The sequence below is a fragment of the Sceloporus undulatus genome, chromosome 2 (genome assembly GCF_019175285.1).
Source record: "Sceloporus undulatus isolate JIND9_A2432 ecotype Alabama chromosome 2, SceUnd_v1.1, whole genome shotgun sequence".
Classification (NCBI taxonomy): domain Eukaryota; kingdom Metazoa; phylum Chordata; class Lepidosauria; order Squamata; family Phrynosomatidae; genus Sceloporus; species Sceloporus undulatus.
In genome coordinates this window covers 158,339,045-158,363,092 of record NC_056523.1, presented here as the reverse complement: position 1 = coordinate 158,363,092, position 24,048 = coordinate 158,339,045, and the positions used below count along the sequence as shown (strand labels likewise).

General features: G+C 42.0%; 1 protein-coding gene across 2 annotated transcripts in view; it reads left to right on the top strand.

The window, feature by feature from the left end:
* Positions 1–3,137: 3,137 nt before the first annotated feature.
* Positions 3,138–24,048, top strand: part of RAB5B (RAB5B, member RAS oncogene family) — a 35,251-nt gene continuing 14,340 nt past the window's right edge. The window contains exons 1-3 of one of the 2 annotated variants that reach the window (XM_042449504.1): positions 3,138–3,239; positions 22,009–22,301; positions 22,953–23,104. In XM_042449504.1, the coding sequence (XP_042305438.1) occupies positions 22,139–22,301; positions 22,953–23,104 (315 nt within the window). In that variant the 5' untranslated portion in view covers positions 3,138–3,239; positions 22,009–22,138. The remainder of the gene's footprint in view (positions 3,240–22,008; positions 22,302–22,952; positions 23,105–24,048) is intronic. The other variant, XM_042449503.1, reaches the window with a different exon arrangement.

Sequence of the window (24,048 nt, the reverse complement as noted above, 5' to 3'; positions counted from 1 at the left end):
TGTGCACTTCACTCAAAGTAGAATCTAGTAGTATCGGTGCTCTTATGAACTATCTTGTCCATCTTGCTGGTAAACCTGTAATATATAGGCCAGTTTCTACTATGTGGGCTGAAACTCATATTCTTCATGCAGCTGCCTTATAATGAGCCAGACCAGCAGTCTAGGTGAATACTGCCTATACCCTACCTAGTGTGTGTGTGAGAGAGACTTGGAGGCTCTGATCCCCCCTCCTCCTGCATAAAATGTGGATATGCATGAATGTGCAAATGAGAATACACACACTATTATGTAAACAAAATATTTTTATTTATATACCATGTTGGGGGAGCGAGTCACGACATCCGCATGTATATCTAAAGGGGGGGCCCAAAAGAAAGGTTTTGAGTACCACTGGCCTATACTGACTTAATACCAGGTTTCCAGGGTTTCAGACAGGAATCTTTCAGTCTTGCCTGGGGCTGATGGCAACTGAACTTAGGAACTCTTGCACACCTGATGTATCCTTTAGCACAGTGGTCCCCAAACTCTGCTCTTTAAGGGATTCTGGAGTTCATCTCCCAGAATCCCAAGACAATTGGCCAACATGGCTGAGGCTTCAGGGGACTGAAGTCCAAAATCAATTAAAGGGCACAGTTTGGGGACCACTGCTTAGCGCTACGCCAGCATCCATTTCTATGAGGCTTAATCTTCAATTTAAAAAAACAACAACAATTTCAAGTTCTTCAGCATCAACAGCACCATTTTTGAGGCAATGTGATGGTAATGTTAAGTATATGAGCTCTATGGCTACTGACACTGGATGCAGCACACAGTATTTGCATGTATAAAGATTATTTTGTGCTGAGAGGAGAAGTGAGCTTGAAGGGTGAAAAATCATGTCTGATTATTTGCCATGTTGACAGAAAGATAAGATTTGCAAAACCTCTGGAGAGCTGAAGGTTCCCCAACCCTGCAATAGACAGACAACTGTTTGGGCTGCATGTTTCCTGTTTGCTATTATGATTAATTTTAATAATAGTGTTAATACAAGACACAGTGGAACTGCAGGATTTCAGCAGTGATTTGGCTTGTGGTTGCAGTCCTGCCCCCTCCCCCCATGAAGACAGACAAATTTTTATAGTTCTGACTCAAAAAGTGTTACAAAACATGCATTTTGAGTTTAAGCCCCCCCCCTTTTTTTTTTTTTTGCCAGAATGGGAAAATGCACTGTCCTATGTAGTCCTTGTTAGGGCTGTGGACTCAGAAGGTACCTTACAATAACAATGTAGTCCAGTGTCAATGAGGCAAGCGGGAGACGTCCAGGGCTGGGCAATATGACAGTACCTGAATGTAACATGTTCTACTGTTAAAGTCAGTGCAGTGAAGACTGTTTGGCTGGCTGCTGCATGAACACAACGCTTGACCAGAGCCTTAATTCTGCTCCAGCAGAGTTCTTCCCCTTTAAAAGGGTGGAGTTGGAAGCGTTCTGCTATGGCCTCCATGTTTCCCAGTAGAGGGGCTGAGGCACTAGGAGGGGAACATACAGCTCCCCAAATGCTTCTGGACTGCAACTCCCCAGAACCCAGCCATCCAATGGGGGGGGGGGAGGAAGCCAACAACTCCCCTTCCCTCTTTACAGCAGCTGCAACCAATACTGATAGGAACTCTTGCCTACTTTTTATTAGCAAAGTTGGGTCTCCACTGCAACCAAAGAAGAAGAGCTGCCAGAAGAGTTAAAACAAGATCGGCAGACACCTCAGAGCAGATTCATGTTGACCAGCGTATTGCCCACCTGTCAAAAATAGCAACCTTGAAAGCCATGTTAAGGAAAGCAGCACATACGTTGCTGCTGTTGCTGTGGGCCTTCATTTCTGACTTACGGCAAGCAATAGCAAGTCCAATTCTATACCACTTCTCATTGAAGTAGCACTCCTTTAGTGGCTTACAATGTGTGAGGCAATTGCCCCCAACAAGCTGGGTGCCCATTTTACAGGCCTGCGAAAGAACGGAGGGCTGAGTGGGCCTTGGGAGCGCCCTGCCCTGCCCTGCCCTGCCTGGGCTCAAACTCACAATCTTGTGGCTGTGCCGCCAGGGCCACCCTGTCATGGGGCTTTCCTGGCAGGTTTCCACTGCCATCCTCTGAGGCTGAGAGAGTGTGACTTGCACAAAGCCAACCAATGGGTTCCCATGGCCTGGCTGGGATCTGAACCCTGGTCTCCACTTCGCCTGACTGGCTCCTGATAATAGAGGCCTACTGTTCAGGCATGAAAACCGCATACTGCCCACTGCTAATCCCAGTGTCAGAGTCTACTGCTTGGGCTCTTCCTTTTCCTCCTCCTTTTGGTTAATGCAAATCATCGCCAGAACTATGCCATCTCTTCCCCCCAAACGCCCAAGGCACTGCGGGCTGAGACGAGGGAGGATGCTGGGCAGACGGCGGACGAGGGACACTCTCTGTTTCCCTGCATGTCCTTCTCCGGGGCAGGTCCGAATAAACCAGGCCGAAACAGATCAGATTAATAAATAGCGGCAGAGGCCCTTCTTCGGGGCCAGACCCAACGCCGAGCGGCCCGCTCCTCTCCCTCCACGCGCCCTCGGTGAGAGGGGTCAAAGGTCCGCCGCCTCTGAGACGCCTCCTTCCGCTGCGCTGCCATTCAAATCCTACCTCGCCTCTCATTGGTCGGCCACAGCACCGCGGACTCTGATTGGGCAAAAGAGTTCGGGCCGCGCCCACCATCTCCTTGTCAATCATTCCCACTTTCCCCTTCCTTCCCCCGGATATTGAGTCTTTCCCCGGGCAGGGATTGGTCAGCGGGAACGGCGCTCCCGGGCCGTGGCTGGCTGCGGCGGCTCCATGCTCCCGCCCCCTTTTTAGGTCACCTTATTTGTTGTTCATAGGAGAGCTTTGCTACTGGTCGGTTCAGTCGTCAGTGAAGGAAACAACCCGTCCCTCCTCCTCCTCGGGGGCGGGGCCTGTTAATCTGCCCTGCCGCCCCCTAAACGCCATTGGCCAAACCGCCGTTGCCCATCCTCCCCTTCGCGGAGTCCTAATTAGTCGGAAGGGGCCAGGGTGCGGCTTCGGGGAAGGCGATTGGTCCGGAGGGCGGGGCCGCGCTCTAGGTGCCTCGCCCCCATTGGCTGGAGCGGCGCTCGGGCCCCGCCTCCCCGCACAGAGGTGGGTTTGGTTGAGGTAGTTTGTTTGTGTGGGAGAGAGTCAGTCGGGGCCGCGGAGGGGGGAGCCGGAGCCGGAGCAGAGCCAGGTACCCGAAAGCCAGGCTCGGGGGCAGAGGGGGGCGGCTGGGCCTAGCTGGTTGCCTTGGCGACGGGGCGGGGCCCTCGCAGGGGTGGGCTTGGCGGGGGCGCCCTCCGCTTCCCCGGCCTTGTGGCGAGGGAGGAGGCGGAGGGCCCTTCTCCCTCTGGGACGTGGAGGGGGCGCTGAGAGGGCGGGCGGCGACGCAGAGGCCCCCGGTGCACCTCCCTCTGGTTGGAAATTCAGGCCCCAAACACACACTGCGGGAATAGCCCACTTCGAGGTCTCCTTAGCCGCCCTGGCCCAAGGCTAGGAACCATAGAACCATAGAATCACAGCACAGTTGGAAGAGACCCCAAGGGCCCTGATCCAGTCCAGCCCCCTTCAGCCATGCAGGAACTCTCTGCCAAAGCACTCCTTCTGACAGACGGTCGTCCAGCCTCTGTTTATAGGCCTCCAAGGAAGGAGACCCCACCACTCTCTGAAGGAAGGTGTTCCATTGTTGAACAACCTCCACTGTCAGGAAGATCTTCCTAATGTTGAGGTGGAAGCTCTGTTCCTGGAGCTTGCATCCATTGCTCCTGTTTTACCATCCTATGCAGCACAAGATCATAAAATCACAGAGTTGGAAGAGATCACAAGGGCCCTGATCCAGCCCAGCCCCACTTTGCCATGCAGGAACTCTCAATCAAAGCATCCCAGTGACAGAGGGCCATCCAGCCTCTGCTTAAAGACCTCCAGGGAAGGAGACTCCACTACACTCCGAGGGAATGTGTTCCACTGTCGGACAGCCCTGACTGTCAGGAGGTTCCTCCTAATGCTGAGGTCAACCATGAAAAGACACTGGGTGACTTTGGGCAAAGACCACTCTCTCTCAGCCTCAGGGGGAAGCAATGGCACAGAACCCCTCTGAAGAAAACTGCCAAGAAAACCTGCCATGCTTAGGGTCACCAAAGCCACCCCTTGCATACCAAAGCGTTCTCTCTCTGACACAGGAAGCTCAACTTCATTTCCCAGAATCCCCTATCACTGAGCCAGGGCAGTTAAGGAGGTATCAAACTGGATTATTTCTGCAGTGTGTCTTTTAGACCCAAAATATGGACGGATGGGAGCCTTCTGAGGAGGTTTGGAGAGGGGCTTCTGTTTGGCATAAGGCCTGGTTTAGTGGATTTTGTGTCGCCTTCTTGAGGTTGGGGTGTGTGTGTGTGTGTGTGTTTGCAAACCATGGCTGAATTATTCAGACCCAATGCTTTGCTTGTTTTTCCTCCCACAGTGGGAATGAAGGTCATGAGGGTTATAAATTATAGTAGGATATTAAGGGAAGGCTCACCGGTTCCCAAGCAGGTGCAGTAGCCTCTCTGTCTTGGTCATGTTCCTACTGAGATTTGTTGTAGCTGTTGTTGTTGTGTGGCATCAAGTCCTTTCTGACTTATGGTGACCCTAACCATGGGGTTTTCTTGGCAGGTTTCTTCACAGGGCTTTTGTGCCGTTGCTTTCCTCTGCAGCTGAGAGAGAGTGACTTGCCCAAAGTCACTCAGTTGGTTTCCATGGCTGAGTTAGGATTTGAACCCTGGTCTCCAGAGTCACAGCCCAACACTCAAACCATTATGCTATGCTGACAGCTGGGGTTTTTTAAAACAGTAGTTGCAAGACTTGAGTACAGTTGCTGTTGACCTGTTGAAGCTGCTGGGTTTTGGGACATTCCATGTTCTCTTCCTTTTGTTCTGAAGTATCCCTTTTCACCATTGGGCTGCCTAGCCAACCCTGATGCCCCCCCCCCCACACACACACACTTGGGGCGATTGTTTTTTAAAGCAAAGTCAACCTCTGTATGAATAGCTTCCCTAGAGAACCTTTGGATGATGCTTTTCCTAATCCTGGCAATTATCCCCTGCATACTATGAAGATGGGCACATTAGGAATTCATATTTCCCTGCTTTAAGGCGCTTATAATCTGTTCTTCTTACAGCTTGTCTCTATTAAAAATGCATTGGTGTAGGCAGGTTGCCCAGAGAAACAGGGTAAAGAAAAAATTTGATTCCTTGTGGATCAAGTATAACAGACATGGCTGGTTGGAAGTATTTAATATGCTTTCTCCATAAAGCAGCAGGGCCTGTTAATTGGTGGTGGTTTGCAGATATCAGTGCTAATATGGTAACTAAATACAACGCAGTGCATCTTGTGTTCAGCACAGCTGCATAAGTCACTGACTAGTTCTATGGCTATTTCATTTGAGTGTTTGTTATTTTAGAATTAGTGTTGTTTTTTCTTCTTCCATGGAATTCCCTTGGTATTACTCAGGTTTGGAATCTGATACTGGATCATTTGTAGGGCTGCAAAGAATAGAAAGGATATGAATCATTCAGGTTAGATTGCAGAGAGTTATGAGGTCATTCAATGTGGGTTTGTCCCAGAATCTCTTGTCCAGTCTGCAGCATGCCAAATGATAAGCCTCATATTGTTTACTCATGGGATACTTTCTCCTAAATCCTCTGGAAGAAGTTGCCTCTCCCTGGTTTTGGCCTCATTACTCCTAGCTACTGTTACCAATTCACCTTTGCTTATAAAACAACAACCAGTTAAATTTAACATTTAACATTATTAAATAAGTTGCACAAGTTTATAGTTGACATGGCATGATTATTCAGCTTGACTCTGATGTTATCTTAAAAGAATATGACATTCTTTATGGCATTATAACCCCCCAAAAGTAAACCTTCATTACTGAGTACCATTAGATTAAAGAACTGTTTAGAACAGTAAAACTAATGTGAAGTAGTGTTGATATTTAGAGCTGAAAGCATCATCATTCAGTTGTAGAAAAAAGTGAATTCTTTTATTGGAACACGCATAACATTGTGCCAGTACTAAGCTTAGTAATGACTGTGTATGTGTGCTTATTTTTTTTATTTATAGTTTTATCTTTTCATTACTTGATGTTTCCTTCCAATATTCATAATATTATCTCAACAGAAATCTTGAATTTGACAATTTTGCAAAGTTATTTGTAAAGAGGCACTAACAATTCTGTTTGCATAGACTTGCTACCCTCTGTGTGTACTCAGTTGGAAAAAATAACATTTATTAGATACAGCAGATCAAGGATTATCATAATCTTAGGACCAAAAAACAGTGCAGAAATAATCCAGTTTGAGACCACTTTAACTGCCCTGGCTCAGTGCTAGGGAATCCTGGGAATTGTAGTTTATTGTGGCATCAGAGCTCTCTAACAGAGAAGGCTAAATATCTAACAATACAACAGTTCCCAGAATTCCCTAGCATTGAGCCAGGGCAGTTAAAGTGGTCTCAAACTGGATTATTTCAGCAGTGTGTTTTGGCCCTTACTTTCCTAAAGTGTCACAACACTAGGGCATAACAACATCTCACCTTTTTACAAAACTCCTTCCTGCTCTATACAAGGTTTGGATTGGTGATTATAAATTTCTTTTCACTCAGAGTGGAAGGCTTCCTCTTTTCATTTTGGAAAAAAATACCAATTCCCAGGGTTGGTAAAATGATCTTGGTAATTTGACTGCAGTGGAAGACAAACAGGAATCCCAAAAGCCTTAAAAGAGAGCCTTTGATTGGGTGTGGGGAATGGGGGTTATCTCTTAACCAAGTACAAAGTAACAGGGAATGTTTATTACCTTTATGTACGGATTCCTAGGAAAGTCTAGCTGATTAAATTTGGAGTCAGAGCGCATGCTGACTTTGGTGTGATCCAGCACTTCAATTTGTTTGCCCTCATCCAGTCCATTACAGAAGCCAGACACTGGTTTAGGACAGAAACACCTTCCTTGGAATTAGGAGGAAAGGAGTGATAGAGCAGGGTATCATCAGCATACAGGTGACACCTTACTCCAAAACTCTGGATGACCTCTCCCTGCGGTTTTATGTAGTTGTTAAAAAGCATAGGGGACAGGACCCAGCCCTGAAGGACTCCGCAGGCCAATGGACAAGAGTTGAACAGGTATGCCCCAGCACCATCTTCTGAGAACACTCTTCCAAGAAAGAATGGAGCCACTGTAGTATAGTACCTCCAAGCCCCATCCCATAGAGGCAAGTCAGAAGGACGCCATGGTCAATGGTATCAAAAGCCGCTGAGAGGTCCAGCAAAACCAACAGGGACACACTCCCCCTGTTCAGTTCTCTGCGTAGGTCAGGGGTAGGCAACATTTTTGAGCCGGGGGCCGGGTTGCTGTCCCTCAGACAGCCAAAAAATAAATAATTAAACAATTTTTTAAAAATTATATAAATAAATAAACCGGGCCAAATGTAGGACAAAATTTTCAAATAGAGGACACTTTATTTTAAAAAATGGAGTACACACAACTAAATTTGCTGATTTTAAAAAAATGTTAATATAAATGCATGTTTCTGAGGCTTCTATAGACAATTGCCCCCCCTTGTCCCCCGCTTCCCCCCTTACCCGCCTCCTCGTGATAGGCCAAAGGCCCCGGCGGCAATCGGTGGCAGGACCGGGCTGGGGCCGGTCCCAAGGCCTCGCCGGGCCGCATCCGGCCCATGGACCGCAGGTTGCCTACCCCTGGCGTAGGTCATCCACCAAGGCGACCAAAGCTGTTTCTTTCCCATAACCAGACCTAAAACTAGACTGACATGGATGTAGATAATCCATCTCATCCAGGAATTCCTGGAGTTGGGAGGCCACCACACGCTCCAGCACCTTGCCCAAAAATGAAAGATTGGAGACCAGTGCAGTAGGATCCAGGGAAGGTTTTTCCCCCCAAAAGAGGTCTTACCACAGCCTCTCTTAGGCATGTTGGGACCCTGCCTTGCTGTAAAGAGGCATTAATCACTTCCCTTACCCATTCCACCAGCCCTCCTCTGACCTGTTTAATAAGCCAGGAAGGGCAAGGGTCTAGTATACATGTAGTGGCTCTCACCTCTCCAAGGATCCTGTCTACATCATCAGGCTGCAAAAGGGTACATCCACCAACACTGTATCAACTCTGGCATCTAAGTCAGCGTGAATCTAAGTGATTTAGCAGCAAAATGTGAGCAAATTCTTCATAGTGAGCTGTTGATTGGCTTACATTCTCCTCAGGACCAGATCGTAACAGATCCTTAACCACTTGAAACAGCTCAGTTGAGTGGTTCTGTGCAGCTCCAATAGTTTTAATTTATTTTTCATTAAAATTTATTAATACATTCTAAAAGAAAACTTAACAACAAATGGTTTTAAGTTAAAAAGCCTTTTTTGCTGCCTTTATTGCAATTTTATATGTTATCTTTAATACTGTACTGTATTGTATTCATCTTATTGTGGAGATTCAAAACATAAAATACTATGAAATTCCAAGTTTTCTTAACAGATTTTAACCCTGGTCACGAAATGGGCTCCAAACCTACAGATATTGTGTAGCTTCTGAAATACATTCAAGCCCTGGCTCTAAGCTTTGTTTAGGGGTGGAACAGGTGGGCACAAAAGAGTGGTCTGAGTCTGCTCCAGCCGGAAGCCGGTCAAATCCCTGCTGTCCACATGGCTCACTCCCAAGGCAGGCCATGTACACAGGCGCCAGCGCCTCCAGGAGTCAGTCTATCCTGGCTCCTTTTTGCTTTGTTCCAAAGGACTAGAGCGCAGCTTCCGGCCACTTTGGAGATGTGAGTAATTTAAGTATTATGACTCCAAAGCATCTTCATTTGGTGTGTCTGTTCGGGACCTTAGAGGGAAATCCATTGTTAAAATCAGGATTGAAAAATATAAAGAAAGTAATGTCAAGAGTATGAGGTGCTAAAATCTATTTAGTGTTTTTAGTATGAGCAGTACTTTACTTTTTGCCTAGAAAATTACATGAAGGCATTAGAGTCAAGAGTAGTTGCAAAAACCTGGAAAATGGTTGCTTAGGCCCAACTGGGGAAAGACAATTTGATTATACTTGCAGGATGAATACTGAAGGTAGTTGGAAAATCATGTCCTTGTTTTCTTTCATGCTGAAGTTTTTGCAGTGTACCAACAGGACTTTGCCAATGGCAGAGAGCGAGACGGTTCAAGAAACATATAGCAATAATTTTTTAAACTTCAAAATCAATGTGTTTAATAACCTCTGCTCTTGCTTTGTTTGAACTGTTGTAACTTACTGAATATCTGGTGCCCACAACCGATTGCATATCAAACCACTGTTAGGATTCTTCTTGAACATTGCTCAGAAAGTATAGACATTTGATGGAAGGAGGAGCAGAGATTTATTTATTTATTTTGCTTTGCTTATGTTCATGTACTGTGCAATGCATGTATACATGCCACTTAAAAGTTGAGATGGAGAAGTTATGTCTCACAAAGCTTCAATTTTCCCAGAAAAGGATTCACAGTTATCAAGCCTGTACAGTGGGCCCTTCCCTTATGTGGGGAATCTGGAGTAAGGGGAATTCCATGTATGCTTGCGCCCCATTGAAAACAATGGGGCGCTTGCTCACGGTGCCGCACAGTGCATGTGCCATGGGTGCAGTGCCATATGTTTTATTGACGTGTGGCTTCAGCATAAGCTTTTTTTTCTTATTAGAGAAAATTCCTATAAAACAGAGGCAAACTTATACGATTATGTATCATCCAGTCCAAAGTAGTCTCAAGGCATCGATATTAAAAAGAAGAAAAATGTAAGCTTGAAGCCGCGTATGGTGCGGGTGCACTGTACATGTTTACTGCATACCAATATGTGTATCTTAACATGTTTTGTTTAGTTTACTAAAGTCTGTTCCTTGGGAAGGCCAGTTCTTTGAGCAGTCTAAGAAGAGCTCATGTGGAGCAGACAATTGGAGTAAATTCATATACAGTCACCCCTCCATTTTTGTGGGGGATCTGTTCTGGATCTGTTCCCTTCATGAAAATGAAAAATCACAATATTCAAGCCCCACTAGCTTGAATGCCAGCACACACTCCCGTTTTGTCCCCCTCCATTTGACACCTGTAAAAGGGCGAGGGACCTGGACTCCAAGTCTGCAAAAACAGAGGGGCAACTGTATTCTAAGGCAAAAAATCAGGGCTCTTACTTACTGCTAAATGGCCTCAACCTTCTCTGGAAAAGGAAAGTTTCAGTTCTGCTTTTCTGACACAAATAGGGTGGCAGCCTGTTGTTTAGCCCCAGCCATAGTGGTATTCATACTATAAAATGGTATAAATTTACTGGCAGTGCGTTTTGTATCATTGCTGTCTTGGTGCATATTTAAATTATTTATTCAGTGGATGACAGTAAACTGGCCACTAGATCTGCCTAAAATATGAACACAAGATGTGTAATAGTTGAAGACAGAATACCTCAGTAGTTTTAAATTAAATGCTGTTGAGAAAAATACTAATCATTTAAAAACATTTGGGAACAGTGCTTAGTAGGCACCCTAACACAAGGATATCCTGACTACTATCACAAATCTTGGTTTAGTTTTAAAGTGTATGTTGCTTATAGGGTGGCAGTCCTTAAAAGATTACTGTACTACATGGTGGTTCATTTAACTGGTTTTTGTGCCATAATCTACGTAAGGAATCTGTAAAGGGAAGAGGTAAGGAGCTCTGCTGAGCTCTTTGCCTATAGAAAAATTGAACTAAATAGCTGAACTGCCTTTTGCCTCTTGTTCTCTGACCCTGATGTAACATTCCTGGCAAACATCAGCTTCCCATCTTGCTTTGCTGGTATTGAAAGAGTTCCCTTCAAGTGTAGAACAATAGCATGGGTAAACATGTAATCTCACTTCTTCTAGGCTTGTCCTTGAATTGGTGCAAGCAGATCCCAGTCAAACAGAACTACTTGTCTCTAGCATGGTCACTTTACATGCTTAGATAGAGGGGAAGGTTTGTCTTTACACCAGAGTCCCTTACTAATGATACTCACTTATTTGAAGCCTTGGGAGTCTAAATTTGGAAGCTGTGGGAAATATCTGAAAGCAGAAATTAGTTACAATGGTAACTACTGGTTGCATGGCTGGATTCAGCATATTTTCCCCTCCATCCAGACAAGAGTTTGCAGCAAGGCAAATACTGCTGTTGGTATGGCCACAAGGATGGTCAAATATAAAATTATAGGAAAGTCATGTACAGAATGTTACTGATGCTGAGAAGCCTTCATGGCTATCATTTCTGTGGAACTAAACTTGGGTGAAGAAAATCCAGATTTGGCTGCCTGGATAAAAGACTTGGTCTGCATAACATTTTGCAGATATAGACTGATTGGCAGGAACTACGCTGAAGAGCAGGATTGAAGGGGGGAAGAGGTATGCAAGGTTATTGTTTGACAAACTGCAGAGCACAGAAGGCCTCACCATTGATCTCTGATCTTCTTAATACTCATTTTCTGCCATTGTATGAGCTAGACTATAGAGAATTTACTTTTTAAGATAAAACAAACCCATAGAAATGTCACGCAAAAAATCAAATTATGAGGTTCTTGGGAGCATCACAAAACATTTTAATTCTGAACTTCTTTGAGTAGTCTGTGCATAGTTCTCCTGTCATTTTAGTACTTGACCATCCTAGTAACTGAGGGTGTAGTACTAAGAGAAGCATTTACCTGTTGCTTTCGTATTAAGAAGTTTGTATTGGGAATGTAAGATGGACTCATAGCTACTTATTTCGTGGTTATTCTTATTATGGATTTTCTACACTAGAAGAATTGGAAAGTATCTATGAAGATATTGTATCTTCATAATTCTATGAAGAATTGGAAGGTATCTGTAGCATTTTTTATTTCACACAGTGGGTGGCAGCCAGTTGGGAATATACACATGCATAAGCCATCCTATGCATGTGAGACCAAAAAGTCACCCTCATGCATCAGATATATTCTAATAGTGACAATCAGACTTGCACAAACATTGTGTTCTTCTGTTCCCTGTCTTTGAACATTGCATATTGTGCACTGTTCATAGTGCAATGACACCCAGTCATTCATGTGTTGCACTGTGTTGCTATTCTGCATGGGAGTTACATAGTTGCCACATCATATATCTCTGTCTGCTGATCTCTACATTGTGCTGAGGGACTGTTGGATTGTAACCAGTGTTGTATAAGAATTAATAAATTTGCTATTAGCAAAGTTGAGACCTGAACATGAGAATGATAGACTGCAAGTTGTGCACATAACGTCTAAGAGTGAGTTTTTCTTCCTGTCTCTCTGTAATCACTCTGCCAGTCTCCCAAGTGACAGCACCTCTGGCCTGTGTCCTCTCATGGTGAAGACTCTTTGCAAAATGATTAGCAAACCAGATTGGTTCTGTTAAGTAGTAAAGGCAAAGAAATAAAATAATGGATTGTATTGGGTTTCTCACTACATCTAGTTAATATGTGCTACATAATTATCATTTGATGTCTTTGTTGTGTGCCTTCAAGTCTTTTCTGACTTATGACAACCCTATCATGTGGTTTTCTTGGCAGATTTCTTCAGAGGAGGTTTGACATTGCCATCCTCTGCCATTCCACTGTCGAACAGCTCTTACTGTCAAGAAGTTCCTCCTAATGTTGAGGTGGAATCTTTTTTCCTAGATCCATTGTTCCATGTTTAAGTCTCTGGAGCAGCAGAAAACAAGCTTGCTCTATCAATGTGACAGCCTTTCAAATACTTATACAAGGCTATCTTTTCACCCCTTAACTGTCTCTTCTTCAGGCAAACCATACCCAGCTCCCTAAGTCTTTCCTCATAAGGCATGGTTTCCAGACTCTTCACCATTTTGGTCACCCTCCTCTGGACACACTCCAATTTGTCAACATCCTTTTTGAATTGTGGTGCCTAGAACTGGACACAGTATTCCACGTGAGGCCTGATCAAAGCAGGATAGAGTGGCACTGTTACTTCCCTTGATCTAGACACTATATTTCTATTGATGCATTGGCCTTTTTAGCTGTCGCATTACACTGTTGACTCATGTTCAACTTGTGGTCTACTAGGACTCCTGCATCCCTTTCACACGTAGTCTTATTAAGCCAGGTGTCACCCATCCTATATCTATGCATTTAATTTTTCTGCCCTAAGTGCAATACCTTACATTTCTCTGTGTTGAAATTCATTTTTTAAGCTCTGGCCCAGCTTTTCAATCTGTTCAAGTCTTCTTGAATTTTGATCCCTCTGGGGTATTAGCTACTCCTCCTAATTTGGTATCTGCAAATTGGATAAGCATGCCTTCTATTCTTTCACCCAAGTCATTGATAAAGTTGTTGAATAGCACTGTCTACCAGGACAGAATCCTGTGGGACTCCACTGGTCACTTCTTTCCAGGATGAAGAGGAGCCATTGCTGAGCACCTTTTGAGTTCAGCCGGTCAACCAATTAGAAATCCATGTAACAGTTGCCTTGTCCAATCTACATTTTAAAAGCCTATTTGCAAGAATATCATGAGGAACTTTGTCACACTTTACTGAAATCAAGATATGCTATATCTACAACATTCCTCTTTTCTACAAAGCTGGTAATTTTCTCAAAGAAGAAAATCAGATGAATCTGGCATGATTTATTTCTCAGAAACCCATGTTGACTTTTTATGATTATGGCATTGCTTTGTAAATGTTCACAGACTCTGTTTAATGATCGCTTCTAGAATCTTTCCTGGTATTGATGTCAGACTAACTGGACAATAATTGTTGAGATCCTCTTTTCCCCCTTTTTGAAAATGGAGACAAAGTTTGCCCTCTCCAGTCTGCTGGGACTTCTGTTCTCCAGGAGTTCTCAAAAAATATTGCCAGTGGCTCTGAGATTACATTTGCCAGTTCTTTTAATACCTTTGTATGTAGTTAATCTAGTCCTGGAACACACTCCATCGGAGTATGGTGAAGTCACCTTGTTCTTTAAAAAGAGACTGGATGGCTATTTGTCAGGGGTGCTTCAATTGTGAATTCCTGTATGGCAGAGGGTTGGACTGGATGGCCCTTGCTGTTCTAACTCTGATTCTATAATGCTCAAAGCGCTACACCACACTGGCTTTACCCCTTTCCTATCCCTCAGAGGTCTATCTGCCCCTACTATATCTCATACAGTGTCATACTTTTGATAGCTTTCACCTGAAGAGTGTATTCTTGTACATTCAGCTGTTGTGAAGACTGATGATTTCTTCATATACAAAAAGTTTCTTTCCCCCAGAAATAAGTAAACCTAATTTGCATTTGTAATTTGCATTAGTAAACTAATTTGCATAGTGTACCAGAGCAAGAGAGCAATTATTAACTTTCTGCAGCTTTCAACTATCTAGTAACTAGATTGTATACATCCACATATCTGCAAATTACTTGTTCTACAGAGAAGCCAGGGTAGGCTTTTATCGCTGAAATTTGTGAGTTGTCAGAAGTATGGATCTAAATTGATAATGGAATACCACTTCCAGTGGGGGGGGGGGGCAAAGGTATACAACTTGCTCTAGCAGATATCTACACATATTATTTTAATTTGGCCTCCTCCAACTTGATACTGTCCAGGTGTGATATTTGTTATCTCTAGCTGCAATTGTTAGCTATGCTGGCTGAGTGACAGGAATCATAGTATAGTACATATGAAGGCTGCCAGGTTGGAGGAACCTGGATGGCTTAGGGGAACTAATTTCATGCATTTACTTAATACCTAGGGAGGGTAGAATAGCTTGGGATAAGGACAGTCTTATTTTTGTATATAAAACACCTGTTGAATATGCCTTCCTGATGCGTGGATCACAACTCCTGTCATTCCCATAGCAGTGATAACATGGGTTTCTGTCAGCCCAGGTGGACACTAGTACAGTATACATCCAGGAAACACAATTGTTTCCTGCAGCAGTCAAGCTCTGTACAACCAACTAGTGTCATTGTTTCCCAGTGAAAGAAAATATTTAATACAAGAGATATAAGCAACTGAAGCAATTACTAATAAATATCTATTTATCAAAGTATTGATATGATGCCACCTCCCTTTCCCCATGAAGGCTATAAATATCAAGCATGAAAAGCTATAATCCAGCCTTCCTGGATACAGTACTCTTTGGGATTGAATATCCAGAGAAATTATATATATATACTGATATACAATGACCCAACCCATTCTTTGGTATTCATCAACATGGCAATTAGTCACTGAATCAGAACTTAAAACAATTATTCCAGGCAACTAGATGGCAAATTCTAGAACTCATTTCAATCTAACAAAATTTTCATTGAGACAAACTTATTGGGGGGAGAGGGCCTTCCTTTTCCTCTTTTGGGATGAATGCTGTCTAATAGTACTGCTAGTTTGAATTGCCTCGTGTGGTAAAATGTGGTAGGAATGCTCCATCTGTCTGCCACCAATGTCTGTCGAGATTTCAGTGCTGGGCTAACTCAGCAGACCTGTATGTTTAGTGTAAAAGCATAGACTGAGGGAAGAAGCATGAATTACCTCTTCCCTTCTCTATCAGCCTGCTGCAGTTCTGTGCTGGATATGTAAAATCCAAGACTCCCACAGATTGACTGACAGAGGAGGCAGGGAGAGCTCTTGCTGCCTCATTCTCCAGCTGTAGTGCTCTGCAAACACTCTTGTTATCTCATGGGCAAGCAGATATACTACTTTGGCTAACTTAAAACAAAAACCCTCTGAGATTAAAGCATTTTTTCTGTAGTATATCTCACAAAAAGAATCTTAGATGTAATTTTTCAACCTAAATCACTGAAACAGCGCTATATTAATAATAATAATATTAATAATAATAAACACTCTGCCTGTTGGGTTTGGAAATTATATTCTGTGTTGTTCAGCATGAAATGACATTTAACTAACTTGATTCCTCCGCCTCCTAAATCTGGAGCCCTAAATTCTGCTGAGGATAGAGACTGACTTCTCAGTAAAACTATAAAGATTTAGGCTGTTAATTTCATTGAAAACTTACTTAACTGGGACTCCTACCACCTGTAATGTCACATTTGTATATTTAAAAAAAAATATTCTGAAGAGCTGCTTACTATAGCCAAACGTGGTTTAAGAGCTGCTTGTCTACATTGAGAGCTCAAAGAAAGAAGTGAAAATACACAATCCTGCATGATATATTCATTCCCCCCTTCCTTTATTTAGTTTTTATTATGCTCTCAAGATTCAGGCTAATATCTTGAAATAGGAAATTACAGTTGGAATTATGACCCATTCTAATCTAGGATTGGCAGGGAAATCAAACCCTTCCTCTCTCTCTTGTTTTTAGCCTGAAAGTCTTGCCACCTTTGAGCAGAGATAAGACAATTGGTCCCACCCACTCCCATAATTGGAGAGACTTGTCTGCTTCCTGTATCTCTGCACACCTACAGTATACTATTTGGATGATGAGCAGCATGAACTTCGAAGCCTGAAATGAACTCCATGTTGCATTTTCTGATTGCAGGAGCAAGGGATTTCCTTGGTGTCCTTTACGGGTGCTTTTCTGGATAGCTCCTCACAGATGAATGTAAATTCAGCTTCCTTAATTGTGTCCAGTATTGTGCACTGAACCATACACAGATACTGTGATGTATAAAATTGGGCGCTTCTTTTACTGTTAAAGAAGCACCAGTTGTCTCCCACCCTTCCCCATTATCCCTGCCTCGGTAGTGCCTCTTTTGGAGTTCATTGGCAAGATGTGGGAGGATGATGGCACTTCTTTTAGGACACTGTTTTTTTGCTTCCCACCACAGCAGAGAAATCAGAGCTAACTGCCAGCCTAATTTTTCTGAGCAGTTTAATCATGTTGACCTATATATCAGTTGACCCAGAATTTTAGGGTCAGCTTTTTGGCATACATTTTTCAACTTATAGATGGGTATATGAAGTAGCTTAATTACACTAAGGCTGCATCTGCACTACAGAAATATATTTTTAAATAATTTTATTATATAAAACAAACATAAAAAAAATCAATACAAAAAACATCAATACAATAGTGTATTGATGCACTACAGAAATATTGCAGTTTGATACCTGTTTAACTGCCATGGCTCAGTGCTATGGAATTCTGGAATTTGTAGTTTTGAAAGACATTTAGCCTTCTTGGTCAGAGAGATCTGGTGCTGCAACAAACTACAAGTCACAGGATTCCATAGCATTGAGCCAGGGCCATTAAAGTGGTGTCAAACTGCATTATTTTGCAGTGCAGGTGCTGTGTTTCGTGAAACATGTATTCTGCTACATGTTATTGATTGAGACCTATGTTGGATTTAATAGTTTATGGATAAAGCAAAATAAAATTTGGTTGTAAAGATTCTGAGAGCAGCTGAACTTCCCTAAATGTTAGTGTTAACCCAATAATTTAGCCACATAACACATTTGTTGTTGGGGTCTTGGAAAGTTTACATGTTGGAGGGCTTATTCTTTTCACAAATGGCATAATATTCCAGTATTTACCTGCTGTGTGAACTGTACCATGTTATATTCAGGCTGTTGCAAAAACTTATTCTGTCTGTTGATTCAATGTCTATTTCTTTTTCAGTGTTAAATGCATGTGTTGCCTGCTAATCAGGTCACCTCTAGAGTTTCTTGATTTAAGTTACATAGAAGTTTCAAAGGCATAGCTGTGTTCATCTGTTGCAGCAAAGCAAAATTTGGTGACACAATAAATTGGCACAATAAATAAATCTTCAGAGTACTCAAAGACCCTTGTTTCTTACTGAATAGGCGAATGACTTTTGACTTTACCATAGGAAGGCAAATTACTTCCCCAGCCTTTATTACTGCTCAGGGAGTGTTTCAGGATATGAATATATGCTAGGAGCTTCTTGGATTGCCTTGAATAGTTTATTATAAAGAATTCATTCCAGAAACACGTGTTTTGCTAAACAGATTAATGCAAAATATTGCAGGAGAGTAGTAAAACTTGATATGAAAGCATTTAAAGAAGTTGAAAGAAAGGTTGAGAGGTTCATTGGTCATTTTAGATTTGTGTATACTTAGTAATTTTTTCAGGAAATAGCAGAGAAATTGATTTAGAATGATGGCATTTATTCATGATCTTGGATTTATAGACACTAGCTTAGTAATTTTTGGAGGGGGAAAACTTTGATAGTTAAGTGAATGGATGCCTTCTGTTTTGGGGTAGAAATCAAATTGTTAGGTTTTTGAATTTCCAATATGAAGTGTCTGCAAATGAAGTGGTTATGGAATGTATGACTATTGTAAGTTACAAATGTGATCACTTAGTTTAAGACGTGACTCTGGTTTCCTTAATCAAAACAATGCAACTGATATCATTTGTCTAAAGTGCTACCACAAACACCCACTCCACCTTCTCTGTACTTGTAAGTACAAATGTATTTCATATCACAGCAAAACAAATACTTTACACCAGAGGTATGTTTTCTGAGATGGTTGTACCAGTGTTTCATATTAATGGGTTTCATTTTGGAGAATAAATGCCATGGGGAGTGTTTTCAAAGTTCTTTAGGAGTAGCAGTTCTTAGGAGATAAACATATTTCATGGTAAAATCACAAACTCTCTTTCGGGGAAGAAATGTACTGAGTAGGAAACAAATTAAGTCAAATTGTCCCATTTTAAGTGGTAGTTGCCACTTGATAAGGAAGTTAACCCCCCTCTCCCCGTTTATGTGTATAAACTTATGGTAGTGGTTGGTGTAAAACGTATATTACATTTTCCTCTTATCTGCTTTAATATCTTTCTTCCCTTCTCATCTGGAAATTTGAATCACTTTAAGAAGGAGGCATACTAAGCTAGTTTTAAGTGTGATACAGTCCTTTGGATAGAAAAAAGTTAACTTGCTTGCAGGTAATTCTTGGGTTTTTGTACTGTGCCTGTAATCCAAGACCAATTTGACAGCAGTGGGGAGTTCAGTATGTCCTTCTGGGCTTCCCTAACCAAGCTGGCATCAGCTGTGCTGACCGCCTCTCTAGATATGTAGAGGGTTCTTTCCAGGAAATTGGGACAGGATGTCTGCAAGGTCATTGCTCAATTGCTCTGTCTTTACAGAGGTCTTGGAAAAGGAAGGAAATGATTTCTGTGTTTAGCAGACTCAGCTGAAAGAAACCTACATACATAGTATCTGCTTTACTAAAAGATAGTGTAGGTGTTAACTTTGTCCCATGCTTAATCTTGCTGCACATTGCAGGAGGGAACTTACATTTCCATTAAGCTTTAGAAAACCATATACCAGCTGTCTTGTGTTTGTGGAATATCTGTGAATCCTATCAAACACTTCGAGCCAAGTTTTGGGGTTACGGTAGTTTTATTTGAACTAAAAGATTTTTTTAATCTATAAAATTTCAGAAAACAGTTTTCTTTGCAAGCAAAGTCCCTAATAAATTTGGTTCTTTTTCTTCACCTTTACAATTCCGTGACACTTTTTAAATGGTCTAATCAGAGGTATACAGTATTTCACTTGTATAGTTGTAAAATGTCAAATAAACTTGCTAGCAATACACCGTTGTTATTCTTGATCCCTTCCCTAAGAATCCTGAGCACTGAGTTTGCATTTGGTGTTGCCATCCATACTTGAGAGCATACAAAGGTTACTAATACAGAGTTTACCAAGAAAAGAAAAGTTGCTAATACAGAATTGCTGGTATTACTAAAGATTCCTAAAAACAAACCTTTTGCTCTAAACTCTTGTGTGTTTACTAAGAAGTGCCTACAAATCAAAATTGCAATTCACAGAGAAAAAAGAAGAAACTTGCATGTTAGAGAAGACTCTTCATATGGATTTGTGATTTTACTTGTTACTTATCAGAAATTGAATGCTTTGTTGACTTGCATCTTCATTTTTTGAAGTAAAACACTGTCTCAAAATGTTGGATATGGCAATCATGGGTGGTTTTTTTTATTAAAGCAGGGATGGGAAACATGGTGCACCCGATGCTGTTGGGCTGCAACTCCCTTAATCTCTCCCCATTGGTTCTAGCTGATGGCAGTGGAAATTGATTAACATTCAGAGGGCTTTGGAATGCCTATCCTGTTTCAAAATCAGTAGGGATCTGACAGTTGTTCAGGCTCTCAGGTGATGGTAAGCTTCATCTGATCTAAATCTGAGTCCATATTATTCTGTATGTACAGTTGACCCTCCTTATCCATGGATTTTTATTCCACGAATTCAAGCATCCACAACTTAAAACTATTTTTAAAAAGTATAAATTACAAATAGCAAACCTTGATTTTGCCATTTTATATAAGGGACATCATTTTGCTATGTCATTGTATTTAATGGGACTTGAGCATCCATGGACTGTGTTATCCATGGTGGGTCCTGGAACCAAACCCCAGCGGATAACAAATACCCACTGTATTTTGTCCTCATATGGTTCATTGACTCCCCCAACAAGTCTCCAAGGAAAAACCAGAATAAAATCTAAATTTATCAGAACTGAAAACATTAGTATCCCACTCTTTAGCCCAGTTACAGAAATGAAATTCTCATTGTATTTTATAGTTTGAACCCAGGTTCAACATTTTGGTGAATGTACCTTCATGAATGATCAGCAGCTTGACTTATGTATGTTTGGGAGGTTTTCACCTCACTTGACTTGCTGAAAAGTGAGTGGTCATTGGAAATACAATTCCACATTACTTCCTTGTGTATTGTAGCAACAAGTATCCGGTCATATATTCACTTGGTCTATCTGCTTGTCTTGGGATGGCCACTATTTTAAAAATGCCCTTCTTGTCTGTTTATTGGTGAAAGTGTGAATTAGCAGATTCTCCCCCATTTTCCTTATGCTATCCCTTCCTGGGCTATTTTCAATATAAAATAAATAGCCTTCCCTATTCCATGAAGTAGCTACTATAATCCTGTTCCCTCTTTTTTTCCTTTCTGAATCTGTTATCTGATATTTAAACAACAAAGCATGGAGTGAGAAGGCATGTGTGGCTTCATCTATTACAACTTCAGTCATGGAGATCAGGTTATCAGAAAATACTATGCGTATGGGGAAACAATAATCATTGGGGTTGTTGATGAGAAGATTTGAGACAAAAAATTGTGAGACCATTTTCTACTTGGGACTCATAAAACCATTCAGGTACCTCACCCTTGGGTACCTAAGAAATTGAAATCTTCATTACTCTGTATGAAGACATGAAGTTCATTTATTTCTAGAATAGACACAATCAGTAAAAACAGACCTTTAGTGATGAAGAAAACTTGCTGGAGGAGAAGGAAGAAAACAATTAATCTGACATGTTGCACTGTGACTTCACATAAAAAGCTGGATGTAGGCCTTATTGATGGCCTGGTCTGAGCACATGATGCAACAGAGATTTTTGGCTCTGTATGGAGTTGGCTGAGAGTGTTGTTCCTCTAGGCTTGGCTATTGATGCCACATGATTACTCCACCTTGAGGAGTGTGAAAGAAAGGCATCTGCAGGAGTTGCTGACTCATTGATCATAGAGCTTTATATACACCAGGGTGCTTGTCCCCAGACTTACTGTGGAGGGCTGACTTTAAAAATATGTTGGTGTGATTGAGGTCTGCTCTTTCAGTTTTAATATTCCAACAGTAAAATAAAGCTGATTAGGTAAAATGTAGGAGATATCTGGCCCTTGGCTCTCTCTCAGAGTAAATTGTCTTGATCCCTAGGGATCAGGTTACTTTGCTACTTGTGGGCTAAATATTATTTTTCTTTGCTTGCATATTCATGTGTTACAAAAATGTGATGTTCTTCTTGTGGGTGCTTTAACAGCAGGGCTGCTTCCTTCACAGATGAAGTAACCAAGGCCAGGGTTGAACCTCATTTCCTCATTGCTATTGATTAGCTGACATTGGTTTGATTATCAGTTCTGCTGAATCTCTAACATGTGTCCATTGAGTTTACATCCACGCATCTGCAGCATCTATCTGTTGCCTACTCACTAACCAATCTTTGTTCTTTTATCACAGCAGGAATTACTGACGTGAAGGAAGCTGTCATCTTGTTCCAAGCCAAAACCTTCTGTGCTCACAAGGTCTGGTCAGTGGCTGGTAGGTTTTTGCATTGGCTGGGGCACAGGCTGCTCTTGGAATCCAGGCCATGACCAGCAGAGGAGCTGCCAGGCCAAATGGTCAGTCACAAGCCAGTAAGATCTGTCAGTTCAAGCTAGTACTACTGGGTGAATCAGCAGTAGGAAAATCCAGCCTGGTGCTGCGTTTTGTCAAGGGACAGTTCCACGAATACCAAGAGAGCACCATTGGCGGTAAGTTGTGGAGCTTCTGGGGAAAAAATCAATAGCCTAAATGTTAGGGAAGCACAGTGGACCCCAGCATACAGGATACAGACATCTGCATCATTTACAATTTTAGTACAATTCTCAATAGCTTTGCGATAAAGATAGAGTGGGCAACTGTGAGAGGCAACCAGGCTGCATTAATTCCCTAGGAGACCCTAAAGGGCTGTGCCCCCACTGCAGTATGCCCCAAATGCTCTCTGGGGGCATGTGGGCATTTCCACCTTATTTTTAGGCCCCAGAGAAGCCTTTTTAAAAAGGCAGTATGTGGAAGTCACTAATTGTTTACTTCCTGTTTTAAAAATGGTCTCTCTTGAGCCTCAGATAGCCTAAGGCAGGCAAAAACATGGCAAAAATGTCATTCACATCACCTTGGAGAAAATTTAGGGACAAAATTTTTTATTTCAAAAAAATTATGGGTATGGGCTGGGGCCACAAAAACAGTCCTGGGGGATCACAATTTGTCCATCCTTGCCTGAAAATGTAGTGAACTGAGCTGGTTTGCCAGTCAGGAATGATAAGATGAGCACGATGATGATGTAGATCAAAATTTTCATGCCCCGACCAGAAGTCAGGTTTTTGAGGTTCCTAAGGTGAACTTTCCATCTTTTTTTTTCACAGCGGCTTTCCTCACACAGTCTGTCTGTCTAGATGACACAACAGTAAAATTTGAAATCTGGGATACAGCTGGTCAGGAAAGATATCACAGTTTGGCCCCTATGTATTATCGGGGCGCTCAAGCTGCAATTGTGGTTTATGACATAACCAATCAGGTAAGCCTGCACTGTTTTTTTTTATTACTATTTTTATTATGGTATTTATACCCCGCCCTTCAGCCCTAATGGCTATCAGAGCGGCTACTTTTTAGAGAGAAGGAGCAGTCCCATGGTGGGAAAAAACACACAGAAGTCTTATGCAATCACCCTGGCTATTACTGACAGCAGATGTTACCTCAGTGTCTTTCATTCCCCCCACCACCTTACAAGAAATGGTTGGCAACAAGGTCATCTAAAGGCAGGCATCATAGTGTATTGTTGCTTAGAAACTTTGGGAAATATAATTTTTATTACTAAAGAATAAGATCCCTACCTGATCAAAGGGGTGAATAAATTTCTACTGCAAACCAACTTCTTTACTTAGAACAGTTAACCTTTATTTTTATAGATTATAAATTCTTGCCTGTTTGGATCTGGATGATTAATTCATTATCTTGATGGACCATGAAATTGTATAATTGTTGGTTTAAAGTTATTCTGTATGGCAAATAGCTTTGTGGGGAACTGACAACTCGTAGTTCCAAAGAAGTCCTGCTGAGTTCACCAAGATTTACTTCCATGTTGCTAGATTCAAGTTTGCAGTGAGATGCTAGTGAAGTGGGATATAAACCTTGAGCAGGGATAGGAAACCTGTGATCCTCCAGATATTGTTGTATTACAACTCCTGCCATCTCTTTCTGCTGTCTGGGGATGATGAAAGTTGGAGTACATCAACATTTGGATTGACATACCTTCCCCACTGCTACTGTAGTCAAAATCTTTATGGTACGTGCTGATGCGGTGGGTTCACCCTTTAAATATTCACCCGATTGCATTTGATCTTTGAAACAGCATATTCTTTATTGTATTATTGTTTCTAGTCACATTCTTACTATTATGCTGGTCGTTCTGACTCCTGTTATTTGTTAAGGACACAAAAATAACTATGCTTGGTCAGACCA